At 45.1% G+C, this 19,146-nt stretch overlaps 3 protein-coding genes across 7 annotated transcripts; 1 reads left to right on the top strand and 2 right to left on the bottom strand.

Moving 5' to 3' along the window:
- Positions 1–1,734: 1,734 nt before the first annotated feature.
- Positions 1,735–6,115, bottom strand: LOC100283793 (fiber protein Fb15). Its single transcript, NM_001156692.1, has 2 exons — positions 5,649–6,115; positions 1,735–1,928 (listed from the first exon to the last, which is right to left on the bottom strand). Exon 1 carries the CDS (start codon positions 5,957–5,959, stop codon positions 5,684–5,686), a length of 276 nt encoding a protein of 91 aa, NP_001150164.1. The 5' UTR covers positions 5,960–6,115; the 3' UTR covers positions 1,735–1,928; positions 5,649–5,683.
- A 58-nt stretch (positions 6,116–6,173) lies between these two features.
- LOC100383870 (Putative clathrin assembly protein) lies at positions 6,174–9,917 on the top strand. Of its 2 annotated transcripts, none has more exons than XM_008645896.3 (15): positions 6,174–6,562; positions 6,657–6,726; positions 6,847–6,944; positions 7,050–7,188; positions 7,287–7,414; positions 7,522–7,614; positions 7,719–7,769; positions 7,887–7,952; positions 8,042–8,107; positions 8,191–8,271; positions 8,363–8,434; positions 8,507–8,668; positions 8,754–8,832; positions 8,986–9,101; positions 9,214–9,917. In XM_008645896.3, the coding sequence occupies exons 1-15, from the start codon at positions 6,482–6,484 to the stop codon at positions 9,646–9,648; spliced, it is 1,737 nt and encodes a 578-aa protein (XP_008644118.1). In that variant the 5' UTR covers positions 6,174–6,481; the 3' UTR covers positions 9,649–9,917.
- LOC100382404 (Core-2/I-branching beta-16-N-acetylglucosaminyltransferase family protein) lies at positions 9,901–18,941 on the bottom strand. Of its 4 annotated transcripts, none has more exons than XM_035958720.1 (11): positions 18,723–18,941; positions 17,616–18,123; positions 17,393–17,491; positions 15,259–15,359; positions 15,102–15,173; positions 14,081–14,171; positions 13,840–13,920; positions 11,482–11,538; positions 11,270–11,392; positions 10,888–10,926; positions 9,901–10,406 (listed from the first exon to the last, which is right to left on the bottom strand). In XM_035958720.1, exons 2-11 carry the CDS (start codon positions 17,955–17,957, stop codon positions 10,278–10,280), a joined length of 1,134 nt encoding a protein of 377 aa, XP_035814613.1. In that variant the 5' UTR covers positions 17,958–18,123; positions 18,723–18,941; the 3' UTR covers positions 9,901–10,277. The 4 variants fall into 4 exon arrangements, with proteins under 4 accessions (XP_035814613.1, XP_008644004.1, XP_035814614.1 ...); NM_001175148.1 differs by having other exon boundaries at positions 9,911–10,406; positions 17,616–18,076; positions 18,723–18,900; XM_008645782.4 differs by lacking the exon at positions 11,270–11,392 and having other exon boundaries at positions 17,616–18,076.
- Between the last annotated feature and the right edge of the window lie 205 nt (positions 18,942–19,146).

Raw genomic sequence — 19,146 nt, 5'->3', positions numbered from 1 at the left:
GCCAGGGGTGTCAGGGGGCGGTTCAACCGGTCCTGGCCTGTCTGACCCGCTTGCAGGTCAGTCTGCCAGTCAGTCTGGCAGTCAGACTAGCAGACAGACTGCTGACCTGTCAGGGGGCGGTTCAACCGGTTTTCAGCGGGGTTTTTGGTCAAACGGCTAGTTTTTGAGCCGTGGCTATAAATAGACCCCTCTCTCTCTCTTCTTCAATACGGCTGAACACTCACTCATTTATTGCTCACCTAACTTGAGACAAAGCACTCATCTCTCCATCTCTCACACACTTAAATCTTCCTCAAGATTCAACCTTGTTGGAGGAGCTCTTGGGTGTGAGGTTTGTGCTTGTGCTCACGATTTTTTTCCCTCTCCCATCTCTTTTACAAAGACTTGAGCTTGTGCAAACCCCTCTTGTGCGTTCTTGGTGTTCTTGAAACCCTAGGTTTCAAGATCTTTTGAGATTGCTTGGGAGTCTCCAAATTTGTGGACGACCCCAAGAAGTTTGTATCACCCGCTCTTTGAGCTAAGATAAGAAGAGATTGCCTTGACCTTTGTGGTTGGCTTTTGGAGGATTAGGGTTGAAAAAGACCCGGCCCTTTCTGGGCTCCTCAACGGGGAGTAGGACACCTTTGTGGTGTGGCCGAACCTCGGATTAAATCTTGTGTCTTGTGTTCTTGCTTGTTTTAACTTGAGATATTTTTACTTGCAAGATTGACATAAAGTTTTTTCCGTAGAGTTTATCTAGAAGTAAAATAGTATTTACATATTCATCTTTTCATCCTCACTTAGCTATATCTTACTTCTCTCAAGAACTTGCGAAATACTTTTTCGAGTATATTTTAGTCTAAAGTTTATAAAACAGTTGGATTGGTTCAGAGTGGTTCAACTTGCGCACGTAGCTGTTGAACCGGCATGCACCAGTCGAACTGTGTATTTAACAATCTTTCTAAGTTTGTTGTGAAAATTTTCAGATTAGCCTATTCAATCCCCCCCTCTAGGCTACTTTGAGTGATGTTATTTGCAAATACTCAAGTTTAGGATAAGAAACAAAGATTCAGAGTTTTTGCTCTCACTTGCTATTCATGTCCTTTTGGTATGAATTTTAATGTATATTCACTTCATTACCATTACAATCCTCGCAATACACAAACATTGTACTCACTTCTTAGATTTTGTTTTTTATGATTTTCACATTGTATTGTAAATTGATTTATATTAGTTTAATAAATTGATTTATATTAGTTTAATTCTTTATTGGTTGTTGCCAGAGAATAATTTGTGTGCCGTTATAACACACGTGCACTTACTAGTATTTATTTACACAGATCTTTGTATTTTTGGTGTGACTCACCTGTCTGACTCGAGCTCTCTAACAAGCTGAACCCGAGCTCTACAAGCTAAACCAAGCTAAATGTTTAACTTATTAGTACAACAAGCCAAACCTAGCTAGCTTGTTATAGTAACGAGCCATAAAATTGATATCCACCACCGTTACCTATAAACTAATTTCCTCCTCAATCTCTATCACCTATAAACTAATTTTCTCCTCAATCCCCTCTAATCCCCTTGTCACCAAATCAACTCAAAGTTGATTTTAATTAGTGACCGACGTAATAATAGCTGAAGATGGATACAACTACGAATAACACACGATGGTCCAGCAATGCAGCAAATATGACTGGAGTCTGGAGTAAAAATTACAAAAAAAAAGAGAATATTCGTACTCAATTGCTGAAAACGTTTTTAATCACAATGCATGCACTCCTTTGTTTGAAGTTACTTATGACAAGACGCGAGGAACAAGACAATAAGCTGGACAGTTTCTTGCTGTCTGGGTACAAAACCAACGACCAAAGTAACATGACTCCAGTAGCTCAACAGCAGAAGAAAACAGAAGCCATCAGCCTGAATGGACCCCATGAAAGTCACCCGTCCTGAAACAAATAGAAAGAATAGGTGTCACATAGTGGTCTTCGATTGGAAGGTAGAACAGCCTTTAGGTCCCCTTTGAAGGTAGGGATTTGAGAGAAATCATATAGAAATTTCACAGGAATTAGTTCATTTTCACTGGAAAAACACAGGTAATGGGAAAAATTCCAGCGTTCCAAAGAGGGCCTTTGATGTTCCAAAGAGAGCCTTTGATCGATCAACATCCCAACAGTAAAAGGCGCAGATGATGCACGAACAAATGGGCGAAGATATCATCTACCACACAGCACATATCATGTCTTGCCAAATAAACGTGCATTTTCCTGATACCATAGTCTGGAATATCAACCTCTTATGTCCTTTCTTTTTGAGATCAAGTCCTTTCTAAGTCACATTAAGCAAACTTTTAACCAATTTCGTTGATGTCAATGCTTAGTTGGACACCACCCCCTCCCAGGATGTAACTAATCACGTACATAATAGGCAGTATTTAGCAACCACTTTTAATCCATTTCATTGATGTCAATGCCACCGTCATGAGACCATCCTTCTCAGAATGGAACATAGATATTCACATACATGACAAGTGTGCAGACAACATAGAGAAGTACAGGATAGCGAAGAAGTCTGCAAAGCGAGCGGTTAGTAGAGCCCGGGGTCAAGCCTATGACGACCTTTATCAACGGTTGGACACAAAGCAGGGAGAAAAGGATATCTATAGGATGGCCAAGATTCGTGAAAGGAAGACAAGGGATGTCAACCAAGTCAAATGCATCAAGGATGAAGCAAACCAACTATTAGTGAAGAATGAAGAGATCAAGAACAGATGGAAGGAGTACTTCAACAAATTGTTCAATGGAGGGAATGAGAGTTCTACAATAGAATTGAACGAACCATTCGATGACAACAACAGGGGTTTTGTACGAAGGATACAAGAATATGAAGTTAAGGAGGCGCTAAAAAGGATGAAGGTAGGAAAGGCGATGGGCCCTAATGGTATCCCTATCGAGGTATGGAGATGCCTTGGAGACATAGCGATAGTATGGCTGACTAAGCTTTTCAACACCATCTTTCGGACAAACAGAATGCCCGACGAGTGGCGGCGGAGTACGTTAGTATCAATCTTCAAGAACAAAGGAGATGTTCAAAGTTGTACTAATTACCGTGGAATTAAGCTCATGAGCCATACAATGAAGCTATGGGAGAGAGTCATTGAACACCGCCTGCGGAAGATGACGAGTGTGACCCAAAATCAGTTTGGTTTCATGCCTGGGAGATCAACTATGGAGGCCATTTTCTTACTAAGACAACTTATGGAGAGATTCAGAGAACAAAAGAAAGACCTACATATGGTCTTCATAGACTTGGAGAAGGCTTATGACAAAGTACCTAGGAGTGTAATGTGGTGGGCCTTGGAAAAACACAAAGTATCAACAAAGTACATTAATCTTATTAAAGATATGTACACTAATGTTGTGACAAGTGTCCGAACAAGTGATGGAGACACCGATGACTTTCCAATTAACATAGGACTACATCAAGGGTCGGCTTTGAGCCCTTATCTTTTCGCTTTGGTGATAGATGAGGTCACAAGGGACATACAAGGAGATATACTGTGGTGTATGCTTTTTGCCGATGATGTGGTACTTATTGAGGAGAGTAGGAGTGGTGTTTCGCAAAAGTTGGAATTATGGAGGCAGACGCTGGAAGCAAAAGGTTTTAGGCTTAGTAGGTCTAAAACAGAGTATATGAAGTGTGATTTCAGTGCCATGGGGTATGAGGATGGCGATGTTAGTCTTGATGGGCAAGTGGTACCCAAGAAAGACACTTTTCGTTACTTAGGATCAATGCTTCAGAAGGAGGGAGACATCGATGAGGATGTCAGTCATAGAATTAAAGCTGGATGGTTGAAGTGGCAGCAAGCTGCGGGTGTCTTATGCGACCCCCGGGTGCCACACAAACTAAAAGGCAAATTCTACAGGACAGCAATCCGGCCGGCTATGTTGTATGGAGCAGAATGTTGGTCCACTAAAAGACGACATGTCCAACAACTAAGTGTGGCAGAGATGTGTATGTTGCGCTGGCTATGTGGCCACACAAGGAGAGATCGAGTCCGGAATGATGATATACGGGAGAGAGTAGGAGTGGCGCCAATTGAGGAGAAGCTTATGCAACATCGTTTGAGATGGTTTGGACATATCCAACGAAGACCTGAAGAGGCACCAGTGCATATCGGAATAATTAGGCGTCCCGAGAATGTGAAGAGAGGTAGAGGTCGACCAACCTTGACGTGGACAGAGGCTGTGAAGAGGGACCTGAAGGAGTTGAATATTGATAAAGAGCTCGTCGTGGATAGGAAGGGGTGGAAGTGTGCAATTCACATGCCAGAACCCTGATTTGTAGTTTCGCTTTTCCTCCTTAATCGTTTGACCTTCTCTTGTGCCCCTTTAGATCTTGCTGGTTCTTGTGGGTTTTATCTCTTTTTATGTGTTTCCCCGTTTCGTCGTTTTTCGGTTCTCCTTTGCCTTTGTCTCCCTTTTCTCTTCTTTGGGGGTTGAGCTCTGAGGTTTTCATATGGGGTTTCATCTCTAGCCTACCCCTACGTGTTTGGGACAAAAAGGCTTTGTTGTTGTTGTTGTGTAATGGGCAGCGTTTAGGTCCCCTATACAAAGCGGGCCACACCAAGCTTCTATACCCTATGACACAAAGCTCGAGTTCAAACACAATTTGGCTATTTGGTTCAGGCCCTGTTTGGAACCCATAGAGCTAATTGTTAGCTAGCTAACAAATTATTAGCTGGGTTGAACCAGCTAATGAACTAATTATTAGCTATGGGTTAGCTAACAATTAGCTGGGTATTAGCTGAGGGTGTTTGGAACATCTACAACTAATTTTAGCAGCTAGCTCTAAAGGTTCCAAACAGGGCCTTAGAAACAGATATATTTTCTCACTTCCACAGACAGAGCCCTACAGGTCAATGGTACATTTGTTGGAAGTCAAACAAAAAAACTGGAATCAAATTGCTGGAAATAGTAAGTTTTCATAAGGCTTCTTCAACAAAGCAGTAAACCTATTTGCTAACTAACCATTTCACATATCTCCAGATGTTGACTCAGACTTTTACACTCAACAAGACGAGTAGCACAAATTCGAAGTGAATTAAGGAGACAGATCTGTTAAGCAGGAATCCATTGTTGCGCTGTGATATGACAGTCACACATCTGAGTTTCCTGAGCAGGTACACACAATATAGATAAACAAAACTACAGCAGTACGATCAATAAAAAAATGTGATCACAAGCCAATAGTTAGATGCAATACATGAATATTTTTTAAAGACTGCAATCCATGAACACCCGATTTAAATTTGCCTGCATTCATCGTCAACTGAATCCCTGCACCCCTTGCGAGCAGAATGGGTGCGAAGGATAGCTCAAAATTTCTAGGGAAAGGCGCACTACATTGCACAAACACAAGCAAATAATCATCGGTAAAACTAGCGGCCGTAGGCAAATATTAATCACAACAAACACACCGATCTATAGCCAGCAATGCTCTGCACTAAGGCCTATCGCGTGCCGAATGTGCAAGGCTTGAACTCGTCCATCCAGATGCAATTAGTCGAGAGCAAGCTGGTCGGATCGGATCGGAGCGATCCGCGGTGCGCCAGCCACGGCCAGATCGGATACTATTGGGAAAGGAGAGACAGGGAGCCGCGGACTCACCTCCCGCGCTGCCGGCGAGGGACGGGGCAGCGGATCTAGTGCTTCCCACCGGTCCTCTCCATCTCCTCGAGGTGGGCGAGGTGGGCGCGCTCCCAGGGCAGATTGACGAAGTAGGAGAAGATCATCCCTCCGATGCAGACGTGGTAGAGAGGGTCCGGCGAGCTCGTGTCGATGTACTTCTCGATGTAGCGGTCGACGGCCTGGTCGGCGCTCTTCTTGACGTTGTCCCAGGTCAAGCGCGGCTTCAGGTAAGCCGGCACGTCGCGGACCTTCATGCTCCGGATCTCGTTGTACAGGGCACGCAGCGCCATGGCTGGCTGGTCTCTCGGCTCCGGGCTCTCTCGCTCGCTAGGGTTTGCTCGTCGGCGTGGGTGGGTGGGGATGGGGAGTAAGGGAAAGGGGAATTTGTTGGAGGAATCGAGAGATGGGGGTTCTTGGGCCGGGCCGGGCCGGGCCGGGCCTGTGTTGACTCGTGTAGTTGCTGGGGCATGGCATTTTAAGCCATGAGGCCCACGTAAGGCCCACAAGGCAGAGACGGCGGAGCGCGTCTGTCTTCGTCCTCCTCCCTCCCACATCCCACGCATACCGGTTCGGGCAGATACAAATGGCGGCAAGGCATCCCTCGTTCCCTCTCTTTCTCCCTCTGCTGGACCACCGCCACCAACCGCAGGCTAAAATTAGCGAGAGAGGTGTGCGGTGGGAAGGCGTGCAGGTATGGGGGGAAGCAGCAGGGGGTGGCGGCGAGGTGGCATTAGAGATTGGAAGGAGGGAGGGAGGAGGCGAGGTGAGAGAGGACGAAGAGGGCGCATCGTGGGTTGGGTGATCACGGCCTGATGGGGTCGTGGCGCAAGGCCTACGGCGCCCTCAAGGACTCCACCAAGGTCGGCCTCGCCAAGGTCAACAGCGAATTCAAGGTGAGCCATGGCGATCGCGATCCGGTTACCGTGGATTCCGAGTTCTCACCAACTGTCTGTCTGATGCCCTCTCTGTTTGTCTGGGAAAAAAAAGGAATTGGATATTGCAATTGTGAAGGCAACCAACCATGTTGAATGCCCTCCCAAGGAACGGCACGTCAGAAGTGAGTACTAGTCATCCTGTCCCCCCTCCGTCTTCTACATTGGATGGATCTTCCTTCCTGTCCCACCCCCCACCCCACCCCCAATTTGTGTGGCATTCTGATTCTCGTCTTGCGGCGCAGAAATACTCTTGGCGACCTCAGCAAACCGCCCTCGCGCAGACCTCTCGTACTGCATATACGCATTGTCAAGGAGATTGTCCAAGACAAAGAACTGGATAGTGCGTGTTCTTCCTCGTTGCCACTTTTTACTGATGATTCCTTCGACCGCGCCATGTGTCGAACCCATGGTTTTAACTAACGCATATCCAACGTTCGCGTCACAGGTTGCGCTCAAGACATTGATAGTGGTGCATAGGCTTCTGAGGGAGGGCGATCCCATGTTCAAGGAAGAGTTCCTGGCCTACTCATCCAGAGGGAACATCTTGCACATAGCCAATTTCAAGGACGACTCGAGCCAGTCAGGCGAGTTTCTTGTACTACCATCCTGCTGGCTGGGAGTCTCTGTAATTTCCGTTGCCCTGCCGAATGATGAACCAATCCATCCATCCTTGACTTGTCAGCTTGGGATTGCTCCGCATGGATTCGCGCCTATGGATGCTTCCTGGAGGAACGGCTCGAGTGCCTCAGGGTTCTCAGATACGACATCGAAACCGAGCGTCTCGTCAGATATCCCCAGACTTCCAGCAAGGTCCTCTTTTTCTGTCTTCTGAAATTTGATGCACGGCACTTTGATGGTGTAGAGACTTTTCGTCTTATGGCTGTGTACATGTTCCGTCATCCTGAAAAAAAAAACAGGTACATAGTAAAACCAGGACCCTGCCTAGCCCGGAACTCTTGGAGCAGTTGCCTGCACTGCAGCAGCTGCTTTTCAGGGTTGTCGGCGTCCAGGTCTGACACGCCAAACCTCTCCTGCTAGGCTTTCTTAATAAGTTGTTTAAGCTTGCTTGTTGAATGCCTGTTGCACTAGTTACCCCCTTCTTTGTCAATTCCAGCCTGAAGGCGCTGCCTGCTCAAATTACCTTATTCAGTACGCACTAGCCCTGGTAAGCTGCAAGCCTGCAACTGCAGACATCTCATTTCTTGCCAATCATTCCCCATCTTGCTTGCAAGATATTTTGTGTTCTACTAGCTCTCTCTTATCCAGCTCTTGCGATCTTTAGGTTCTGAAGGAGAGCTTCAAGATCTACTGCTCAATTAACGATGGCATCATCAATCTCGTCGATATGGTAAAGTAGCAATTCTACCACATGAACCATGGTTTTCTTTGTCGCCGAATCGTGATGATAATTTTCTTGCTCTGGCCGGTCTGATCCAGTTCTTCGAAATGCCGAAGTACGACGCAATCAACGCTCTGGCGATTTACAAACGAGCTGGCCTGCAGGTATGTAAATTTCTCTTGGCATGCCGATCTTACCAAATAGTTCTCAGAATAAAGTAGTTTTGGTCTGTCAAATCCATTCACAGGCAGAGAACCTTGCCGAGTTCTATGACTTCTGCAAACAGCTTGAGCTTGCCAGGACGTTCCAGTTTCCTACTCTCAGGCAGGTTAGTTACTTTATCTCTACATCTTGATATTGCCGTCTTGATTTAGAGTTGTTAGAGTATGTGCTCATCAGTCATCACGACTGTTCTGCAGCCACCCGCATCGTTTCTTGCAACGATGGAAGAGTACATCAGAGAAGCACCCCGACCCTCGATCAAGAGTGAGGTGAGCGCATCTCCTTTTGAGAAACAAGTACTGGATCTGCTCTGTTTTGTGACTCTCTTGATGCTGCAAAAGCAGGAGAGCGAGGAGCCGAAGCTACTGACCTACGAGCAAGAAGCTCCAGAGGAACCCGAAAATGCTGTGGAAGAGGAGAAAGAAGAACCGAGTCAAAAACCAGAACCTCAGCCTGTGCCTGATCCAGAACCCCACCCACAGCAAACGACTGGAGATCTACTAGTATTCTCCAATCTTTTACCTGATTCACTTCTCTAGTGTATGTATATCCGAATGGCTTTATGTTCTTGGGTTTGCGTGTGTGCAGAACCTGGAAGCAGAGGTGAATCCTTCGGCTCTGGAACTCGAACAAAGCAATGCATTGGCACTCGCTATTGTAGCACCAGGTATCGTATATCACAAGTACTAGTTGTAATATTATTGGCACAGTTTGAATACCAAACTGTCAAATAATCCTTGAATCTGCATTGCTGCTATTAAGTGATGAAATGAGACGGAAATACCATGAGTTTTTTTTTTTGTTCTGGTTTTGGTTGTAGGTGACTACAAGCCGCCAGCATCTCAAAGTATGTTTGATGTCAATTCGTCTGGGTGGGAGCTGGCACTGGTCAATGCTCCAAGCACCCATACAAGCCAAGCAGTTGAGACCAACTTGGTATGCACAGTCCTTGCTCTAAAATCTGCTTTTCAGATATCCACCTCGGGGGCAAATTCAGAGTAACCCAGAGATAAAATCACTTATACATAGAATTTCATCTGATCAACAGGCTGGAGGCTTTGACAAGCTGCTACTTGACAGCCTCTACGAAGACGAGGCCAGGAGGCAGCAGATCGCCGGCGCGACCTACACCGGTAGCCTAGGAGCAGCCAACCCTTTCTGCACCAATGCCAGCGATCCGTTCACCATGTCTAGCAGATTTGCACCACCGGCTAATGTGCAGTTGGCACTGATGGCTCAGAACCAACAGCAGTATTACCAGGCGCAGCAGTATTACCAGGCGCAGCTGTATTTCCAGCCACAGCAGCAGCAGTATTTTCAGCAGCATCAACAGACGTTGGCAATGCCAATGCCAAACATGTATCACCACCAGTATCAGTACTCTGTGCCTACATCTGGAGCTTCGAACCCATTTGGTGATCCTTTCAGTGACCTTGCCCCAATGGGTGCTCCTGCAAAACAGAGCAACTCAGTTTTTCTCTGAACTGGTTGCTACTTCTGAGTCTGATCATTCAATTGGTAGAGCAGCAAACCTGTACAGCACTTGTTCCTTCGCTAAGTGGAGGTGTTGTATATTGTCTTTCTTTTGCAATATCCAAATCTTGAAATATAACATTAGTACCAGTACTATGCTGAATAGTTTTTAATGAACTAGAAGTTCCGGTGTACTATAATGTAACCATGCTGTCATACTCATCACAAGAGTAAAACTGTCACTGTAACTCACAAGACCAGGTTAAACTATTAGTGTAACTGATTTCATAATATCTTCGTGTCTACAAAAAAATAATCTTATAATAACAGTAAGAACTGACAAAACCCCTGTTACTCAGAATATGGGAGCTAGGAATCTAAGAATAAAAGAGAAGAGAAAAAAGTGAAGGGCTAAAAGAAACATAGTCATACAGAGAGCACCACGAATGACAGGGAGGGCAGCGTCAATAATAAACAAACATCACCTCAGCCCTACCAAGGGACTCAGAATTACATCAAGGCCCTGGATCTGTAACTCTGTTAAGCCTCTAAGTATCAATTCCACAATTTACATGAAGCACAAAAAGATAAATCCTAGAGGAATCTCCTAGGCAAAATGCCAAAAGAATCATGTAGAACTCAAGCCGATGTGTAACTGGAGAATAGCTTCAGCAGGTTGTTCAAAGATTCTGGGTAAAACTTTCTAGCAAAAAGATAGCAGGGTCTTTTTGTTCCATTCCACATACATGGGGTCTGTGTCACAACTTTCTGCGATGAAGAGGCAATACATCAATATTCAACAAAAATGCTACAATATAGTATTTTCAATTTCAAAATCTGCTAAACTATTTGAGTGGGACATTCTTCAGCATGCCAGCTAAGATAGATGCAATGGATACAGTATTTTCCAAGTTCAAAATCTGCTGAATTATTTGAGTAGGACATTCTTCCGCATACCGGCTAGTGATTGGAATTAAGTGTCATTTTTAAAGGGAAATTATCTTAATGCACCATCAAAAAAGTAATCATGTGCATTTACTTTGAACAGGCCGCATTGGCCTAAATTAACCATCCAAAAATAAAGGTTGACACCTTGAGTGTTCTTGGCCTATTTTGCATACGAAAACATCAAATATTCTCAAGTGCTCTTGTATAACTACAGTAATGCAGGAATCATCACCAAATCCGAGTAAAGAGGTAATAGCAAAATCCTATGTTGTGCTTGAGAGATAAGGACTGATATGCTTACTTTATCATCACTTGTAATGTGAACATTCTCATTGACAGACTGCACAAAGTAGAGCAAACAAATTAGTATGAAACACAATGAGTTGAGGGCAAGTGGGAACGTATTTTTTCCACTTAGGATTTTGTCTTGTTATGGATTGCAGTGTATTGGGCGGGATCGAGACGGATTTTGACTTGTTATGGATTTAAACCGACTCAATTGCACTCAATCCACATGGATTGAGAGCGAACCGAACAAGCCCTAAGGCTTCCATGTGGATTGAGTAGTATTGAGTCGGTTTAAATCAATAGCAAGTCAAAATTCATCCCAATTCATTCCAATACACTCGAATCCACATGGAATTGGAATAACCAAACAAGGCCTTAGCAAGATAAAGGTGTACCGTTATGTTCTTTAAGAGTTGATATGTAACATCTGCAGCTCTATATGACCTTGGATGCCATTTTCCCTCGGACCAATCAACATGAGTCACTGACCAGTTAGCTATTCCACCAGGGTCAACCATCTAAAGAATAAACACAACTGTACTAAAAAAAGGGAAGCAAGGGGTCGAGGGAAAAAAGGTAAATAACAGAGTTAAAAATAATTACTAACATTGAAGAGGGTTGGCAAATAATGCTCATCAGCAATACAGTTGCGTCCTTCTGCTGGCTGCAAATAACAATTGCTTAGCTAAAACCAAGTTTTTGTTGGAAAATAAACATGTCATGTGTGTGATGTACGTGAGTGCGTAGCGCGTAGAGTGTTTAGGTGCAGCTCGTGTATGTACGTGCGTGTCACGTACGGGTCTCTAGGAGGTGTACTGGTGTGCATGGTGCCGATCTGCATGTAGGATGCCGAGTCTCCAGGTGAGTGGGTGACTCACGGAGGTGTTGAGCGGGTCATGCGGCATGGCAAGAAGGCCGGACATGGAGACGTGCTCCTGGCAGTCCGTGGCCTATATGTAGCCCCTATACTCTTCTGTATTCGTTGCCAGACCCAGTGAATAAAAGTGCCAAGAAACAGGCGTTCGTCGCCGGAGAAAACTACTGCTCATCTTCTTTGCATCTGTGAGTGAGCGAGGTAGGGAGAGTGTCCTTGGGTAGGGGCCGGTTCCAACATTTGGTACCAGAGCTAGGATGGAGACGCCGCCGGCAAAGGATGGCCTCAAGATGTTCGACGGCATGGGCTCGACGAGTGCCGCGATGGAGCGCGTCATCAACAGTAGCTCCGTTGAGCTCCCGCTGCTGACCAAGGCGAATTACCACGAGTGGGCGTTGGTTATGCAGGTCTGCTGGAGGCGATGGAACCGTGGGACGCGGTGGAGGCCGTGTGCAAGGAGCGTCCCAAGGATCGGCGGGCAATGGCCGCCATCCTGCGCGCAGTGCTGCCGGAGATGAAGGCGGGGCTTGCCGTGAAGAAGACGGCGAAAGAAGCGTGGGAGGCGGTGAGGTCAATGAGGATCGGCGATGACCGGGTGAAGGCCACGAGCGTGCAACGCTTGTGGAAAGAGTACGAGAACATCGGCTTCCGCGATGGTGAGAGCGTTGGTGACTTCGCGTTGCGGATCAACGGCCTCGTCGCAAGCCTTCGAGAGATGGGCGAGACGCTGGAGGACCATCGCGTCGTGAAGAAGATCCTCCGCGTCGTCCCCAAGCGTCTCAAGCAGGTGGCCGTGGCGATCGAGATGCTCACCGACCTCAACACGACGACGATTGAAGAGCTTGTCAGCCGACTCCGCGTGGCGGAGGACGCAGACAACGACGACGCAAAGCAGGCTATTGCGGAGAGCGTTGAACAGCTGCTGCTCACGGAGGAGCAGTGGGAGGCACATCGTCGACAATGCGGGAAGGAGCATGCACGCAGCGGAAATGGGCGTCGCGGGAATGGCGGCGGTAATGACCATGACAATAGTGACGACGACACCAGCAGCACTCTCAGGCATGAGCAGGCGCGGCAAAAGACGCTATCGCGGGCGCTGCTTCGAGTGCGGCGAGCGGGGGCACATGGCACGTGACTGTCGCGCGAAGAAGAAAGAGAAGGCACTCCTTGTCAACGTGGAGGACGAGCCGACGTTGCTGTAATGGCGGAACACGACTTGTCGTGTTTAGGAGGAGTTTGTTGGAAAATAAACACGTCATGTGTGTGATGTATGTGAGTGCGTAGCGCGTAGAGTGTTTAGGTGCAGCTCGTGTATGTACGTGTGTGTCACGTACGGGTCTCTAGGAGGTGTACTGGTGTGCATGGTGCCGATCTGCATGTAGGATACCGAGTCTCCAGGTGAGTGGGTGACTCACGGAGGTGTTGAGCGGGTCATGCGGCATGGCAAGAAGCCAAGAAGGCCGGACGTGGAGACGTGCTCCTGGCAGTCCGTGGCCTATATGTAGCCCCTATACTCTTCTGTATTCGTTGCCAGACCCAGTGAATAAAAGTGCCAAGAAACAGGCGTTCGTCGCCGGAGAAAACTACTGCTCATCTTCTTTGCATCTGTGAGTGAGCGAGGTAGGGAGAGTGTCCTTGGGTAGGGGCCGGTTCCAACAGTTTTAAGATATCATGAATTGTTCTAATGCGGTTAAACCCATGATCACTGGTTGTGGTAACAAATATATGTAGCATGAAATGCTGGTAGCCTGTCATGTGACAATTGGTAGGAGATGTAACATACTCAGCTCTGTCAGTTATTAATCAAGCTGCTGTAGTTGCACACTAACACAATAAATGAAAAGCAAACTCTCTTTGGGTTTTGTGGGTAGGCTCCCTTTTAACTCACTAGCCTTATTGCCAGAAGCAGTTAGAACCACAATTTTCCTAATTTTAGCCACCTATAAACTACTATACGAAGCACTGTTGTTGGCTTCATTTTGCAGTTAGCATACAAAACATAGTGATCACGAAGCACTATAAGAAACTATTGAATGCATAATTTGCATCCAGTTTCATTAAATTAAAGAATGCATATGTGAGGGAACATACCTTGCAGTACAGCTTGAACTTATTGTAGTAAAGGTTGTCTGCCAGAATCAATAAAGCATGCCTTCGTGTTATAGCAAACCACTGCAGCAAGCACAAATAAATATTCAACAAAAGCATGAAAAAATGTGATCGCGCATCAATATGAACTGCCATGTCCTGATTATAAGACAGCGATTATAAAACAACAGAATGATGAATATTTTGAAGCACCAATCATTCTAATATTCTATTAAACATGTACCTGGGCACCCTTCCTGAAGTCCCTCTGTTCTATTTCAGGAAGCATTTCCATCGTATACCTTCCAGTTCCATGTGGGCCAGGATCGAAGAAGCTGACAACATGGAATAAACATGTGAACTTATTTTCATTTCAGTTAATTAAGTTAGATAAAACTGGGATAACTCATTGAATTACTCTCTAGAACAAAAGGCATATCTTATCTAGACTATCATTATTACATCATGCATGCATTTCGTTTTAGTAATAGTAACATACATGCCAAGAATACCATTGTCCCTGAAAAGCAATGTGCATGATAGAACTTAGAGATGGCAATGGGGACCCGATCCCCGATTCCCCGCGGGGAATTCCTCTATTAGGGGATGGGGATGGGGGAGTTTCTTCCCCCACGAGGATGTAAACGGGGGAAAATTCTCCCCCGACGGGTAAACGGGGACGGGGATGGAGATGCATTCCCCATCCCCGTTCCCCGCGGGGACCCGTTAAACTTACATGTGACAATATTTTTATGTAATAGTTAATGATAAAAATAAAGAATTATCTTGTCAAGAGATTACCCGTTGTACAACTACATTGATTTTAATGTGTACATAATGATTTTTACATCTAACAATGTGTATAAGTGACAATGTTTTACATTAATAACAAATGAAGTACAATTAAATTATAATTTAAGCGGGGATGGGGATCCCCGATGGGGATTTATCCCCGCGGGGAACGGGGATGGGGAAGAAATGTCCCCCGCAAGCGTTCGTGGGGATCCCCACGGGGAAATTTTTTCGTCGCGGGGACGGGTTTGGGGAGCTAAAACCCGACGAGGAATTCCCCGTTGCCATCCCTAGATAGAACATAGAAATATTCCTCACTAAAATATTCATAAAATTTACCACAAAAATAAGACTTCAAGTGAATTTGAAATAGATGTCTAGTCAGCAATAGGGGAAATAAGCAGCAGTTTCACTAATTCTCAAATATACATGTATTCCTGCTGACATAAGAATATAAGTTGTAGCAATCTTACCAATCAATGAAACTGACATTGGTTCCCATCAGATAATTATATATGTAATCAAATGTATGTAGTGGAACACAGCTGTCATACAAGAAAAAGGTTTATTAAATTACTAGCAAAAGAATTGAGAAAAGAGCTCTCTTTTGCCTGCAAAATCATTTAGAACCTGTCAGAAAGCAAGACGAAAAATTGATTATCAACATCTTCCAATGCATTTCCTAACAGCCTCTTCTCTGCATCAACCATTGAAATCCTCCCCCATACTACCTGCAGTTCAGTGACATTTAAGTGTTACATTCCACAGAAGCAAACATGTACCAAAAATTAATAGAATAATGTCAGAGAAAAGAAAGCAACATATACAAGAAATGGCAAGAATCATTTGTATCAGTGAAACTTTAGAAGACAGTGTTCAATGTGTTCCATAAAGCCTAAAACAAAAGTTGAAGCTAGATTAAAAGCGTACCCACATTTAAGTCCATTCAATGCAGAAGTAATCTCACTTATAGCTCTTGAAAACTAACCCAGCTGCTTTTATATCATTTCAGTTTCCCTCACATATTGTATTATGGTCGCTAGATCGGTAAGGGATTGAAGAGAGGTATCGATGGGTAGGAACGTCGGCCGGGGCCTCTGCCCACGGCCGAGCAAGAGGAGGGTTTCTCCCTTCTAATTCTTGTCTACTTTATTTCTCATTCATTGATTACATAAATAGGCCAGCTAGTCACCCCTATCTAGCTAGAGATCCTTATCTCTTTAAAACTCTCCTAAAAACTCTCAACAACTACTAACTGATAACCTTCCTAGATACCTCAACTAATCTCCTAGATAATCTCAACTAATCTTCTAATCTTATCTCTAACTATCCTTATCTAATCCCTCTTGGAGGGCCCATGGCTACTGCTGCCGCAGCCCCTCCGTGGGCCTCCTAGGCCCTGACATATTGGCCTTTCTTTTTCTCTAATCTCTACTCGCAGTGTTATAGCATCCAACCCTTCCCCTGTCTCACCGTTGTTAACCCCCAGTGCCTTAACAACTAATGGTCCTAACTCCATTGTTTCATTTAAATCCCATTGTAGCTTCATAAAGCCTGTAAGAAAAACTCTTAATAGTAGACATTAAAAATAAATGACTCCATACATGTCACTCATTGTTTTCAGATCGCCTGATCGTCTGATCGATGCCACTAGGCGATCAGACGATTAGGCGCGATTAGGCGACGATCAGGGCGATTAGTCGCCCCTGATCGACCCTAATCGTCCCCTGGCCGTCCTATGTATTTCCAGGACATATATAGCACTATATATAGATATATACTTATATAGTACAGAGACTTGCTCAGGAGTCAGGACAAGGACAAGTATAGACAAGGCAGCAGTATAAATAGTCCAAAATAGCAGTATGAATACTTAAATAGTCCAAAACAGCAGTATGAATACTTGAATAGTCCAAAACAGCAGTACATCTCCAGCAACAGTTCTGAAACTACAATTCTACAACTTACTACACCTATATGAGATCATCATACAACTGAAGTCTGAAGTCTTAACTAAAGTCTTAAACTCTGAACCTGAGTAATTAACGTGACTGATCGCTAACCAGACGATTAATCGCTACATATCGCCGACTAGTCGAACGATATGGAGGATCATATCACCTGATTGAATCGACCCCCCTTATCGAGCACTGAGTACCGATCAGCCCGACTAATCGTGATTAGTCGGATGATCTGAAAACAATGCATGTCAGGCTGACAAATTTGGTCACTAAGATGGGCATCATAAAACCTCTGAAGAATCCAAATTGCCCTTGAAAACTGTCCTGATTCAAGATCAGCAAACTGTCTGGTTGATTTCTGTTATATAGTTAGCAACTTAGCATTATTTGCTCTACTTTAAATAGACATTGTTGAATCACATGGAATTGAATCTATAGATCATCATGTCCTCCTGCTTTAGTCTTGGCCATGCCATACACAATGGCAGCCTTAGACAGATAGGCTCTATTAAAGTTTCTGGCGACAAAATGGTCGATCTATTAGTGTCCTAAATACCCGCTAATTAACCATTTTCTTTTTTTAGCAGAGGTAAACCCTGATGCTTTATAGAAAGTGTATAAGAGTACAAACAATGTTTGAACTCACACAAAAACTACGGCTGGGGTTACCAGCTTACAAGATTTGCAAGCCAAAAGAGCAGGAAATGCACCATTTTCAACAATCACAAGAATTGTCAAGGCATGATTACATGTTTACAGATAAAACAAACTAAAGCACTTGTAAGGGGGGTGCGAGGGAGTACCTTTTCACTGTGAATTTCACGCCCAACAAAAAGAGAGCTAGAATGTACAGGTTTTTCACGAGATGCATGGATATAGATAGAATATCGGCCATCATGACCCTGTGCAAAGAATTTCAAGCAAACTAAATAAACTATTACAAAATGGTGATGGTACAGCAGACATAATACAAACTTCATGTTTATTAACTCCAATATTAGATGATGGGTATATTAAGAACCACACCTGTAAAAATTTCTCCCACAACTTCTCAAAAGGCAATGAACCCGGTGTCAAGAACATAAAGGCAATCTTTGGGTTCTTTGACATAGCCATAGGCATTGAAAGAAGATCCCTAATAACCACCGATGAAACTATCTCTTCATCAGTTCGCTCACGAGCAACAGCAGGTAGCCAATCCTTGAACGGAGTACAGACACTCGAAGCAAAGAAGTAGCATGCGGAGTAGCGCCGTGGTGGGTAGACATAGGCCCCCATAAGTGCAACACAAACCAAAGACAATAGCACTATGATCCACATGGGCTTCTTAGCAGCGCCTCGGTGGCGCGGATGCGGCATGGCTGTCATGTCCTTGCTGCTCCGCCCCTACACCTGTTTCATCTCCTCGCCATCGACAAATCACAACATATGCTTTGTGGTGATGGTGACAACCTCCAATTATACAATACTACATGTCACGCAGTAACCTGTAAACAAGGTGAAATCCGTTATTCCCCCAGAGTTGCCTCTTTTTCTGCAATGCAAGGTACCCACAGCGTTAATCCACGAACTGGGAAAGCTCCAAGTCACGCCACTATCAAAAACAGCAAGCAAATTGTGCAAGATGCAGTACTACAAGCCTATAGCACATGACCCCCCATACTACAACCTACGAGATCCGCTACTGTCTTACGTCAGTCACTATGATGTTCCAACTTGTTTGGCCCTGTGACTACATACAGTCGGTTTAACACGATTCTGACGGCCAAAACTAATAGTTCTAAATCGTTTAACTGTCCCATCGATCAGAACAACAAAAACAATTGGCGATTCCCCTTGCACAAATCAAAGCATGCCCACCATAGACGGTGGACGAATCCAAACTACATCCCACTCTGCCAACATCAGCACGCTCCGCGTTCCGAATCCTAACCCAGGCATGACCACCCCAATCAAACCAAAACAAACGCTAAAAATCGCCTGGATAATTCGCGAAAACCGAGACGCCATGACCAGGACACGCAGGAGCAAGCATGAAGCCTCTGCAGGACGAAACCGTCCCCGGACCACCCCCAGCCCAATGCGAGGGGAGTAGGAGGGCCTGGTCGAGCTCAACCGACGCGATAAACTTACCCAGGCCCGGGCGTGCTGCAGCGCGAGGAGCGGTGAATCCGGCGGGGCGCGTATCGGCGCGCAACGGGCGGCGAGATCTGGTGTCTGTCGCCGGCGAGATCGGGCTAGGGCTTGCGCGCGGCGGTTGTGGGAGACAAGGTGAAGGTGGTGGTAGTGGAGTCGTGGAGGGGAAGGGGCGAGGAAGGAGAGAGGTTAATTAATGGCGGAGTGGATTTAACTATTCTGTTAAAAGGCGTATGAGCTTATGGCTAGTCCCCACGGATGGGTTACACTTACACACGGTCTTTTTTATCGGATTGTTAGACTTTAGATTTTTTTCCCTTTTTATCATGATCGTTCGTATTAGCATTCGCATGAAAATGTAATACTACGTGAATCGTTTTGGCTCTTTGATTTTTATGTATATATTCAACTAGATGATGTT

The sequence above is a fragment of the Zea mays genome, chromosome 5 (assembly GCF_902167145.1).
Source record: "Zea mays cultivar B73 chromosome 5, Zm-B73-REFERENCE-NAM-5.0, whole genome shotgun sequence".
Lineage (NCBI taxonomy): Eukaryota > Viridiplantae > Streptophyta > Magnoliopsida > Poales > Poaceae > Zea > Zea mays.
The sequence above is the reverse complement of the archived record's forward strand: the minus strand, read 5'-3'. Positions and strand labels throughout refer to the sequence as shown.

What these genes read in the sequence shown, in the direction of transcription:
- LOC100283793 (NM_001156692.1), bottom strand. Translation starts at nt 5,959, where the DNA reads ATGGCGCTGCGTGCCCTGTACAACGAGATCCGGAGCATGAAGGTCCGC.
- LOC100383870 (XM_008645896.3), top strand. Translation starts at nt 6,482, where the DNA reads ATGGGGTCGTGGCGCAAGGCCTACGGCGCCCTCAAGGACTCCACCAAG. An exon ending in AGGTCAACAGCGAATTCAAG is followed by an intron (nt 6,563 to 6,656) that starts GTGAGCCATGGC and finishes GGGAAAAAAAAG; the next exon opens with GAATTGGATATTGCAATTGT. An exon ending in AAACGACTGGAGATCTACTA is followed by an intron (nt 8,669 to 8,753) that starts GTATTCTCCAAT and finishes GCGTGTGTGCAG; the next exon opens with AACCTGGAAGCAGAGGTGAA.
- LOC100382404 (XM_035958720.1), bottom strand. Translation starts at nt 17,957, where the DNA reads ATGACAGCCATGCCGCATCCGCGCCACCGAGGCGCTGCTAAGAAGCCC. An exon ending in GTGAAATTCACAGTGAAAAG is followed by an intron (nt 15,360 to 17,392) that starts GTACTCCCTCGC and finishes ACTGAACTGCAG; the next exon opens with GTAGTATGGGGGAGGATTTC. An exon ending in ACTTCAGGAAGGGTGCCCAG is followed by an intron (nt 13,921 to 14,080) that starts GTACATGTTTAA and finishes TGCTTGCTGCAG; the next exon opens with TGGTTTGCTATAACACGAAG.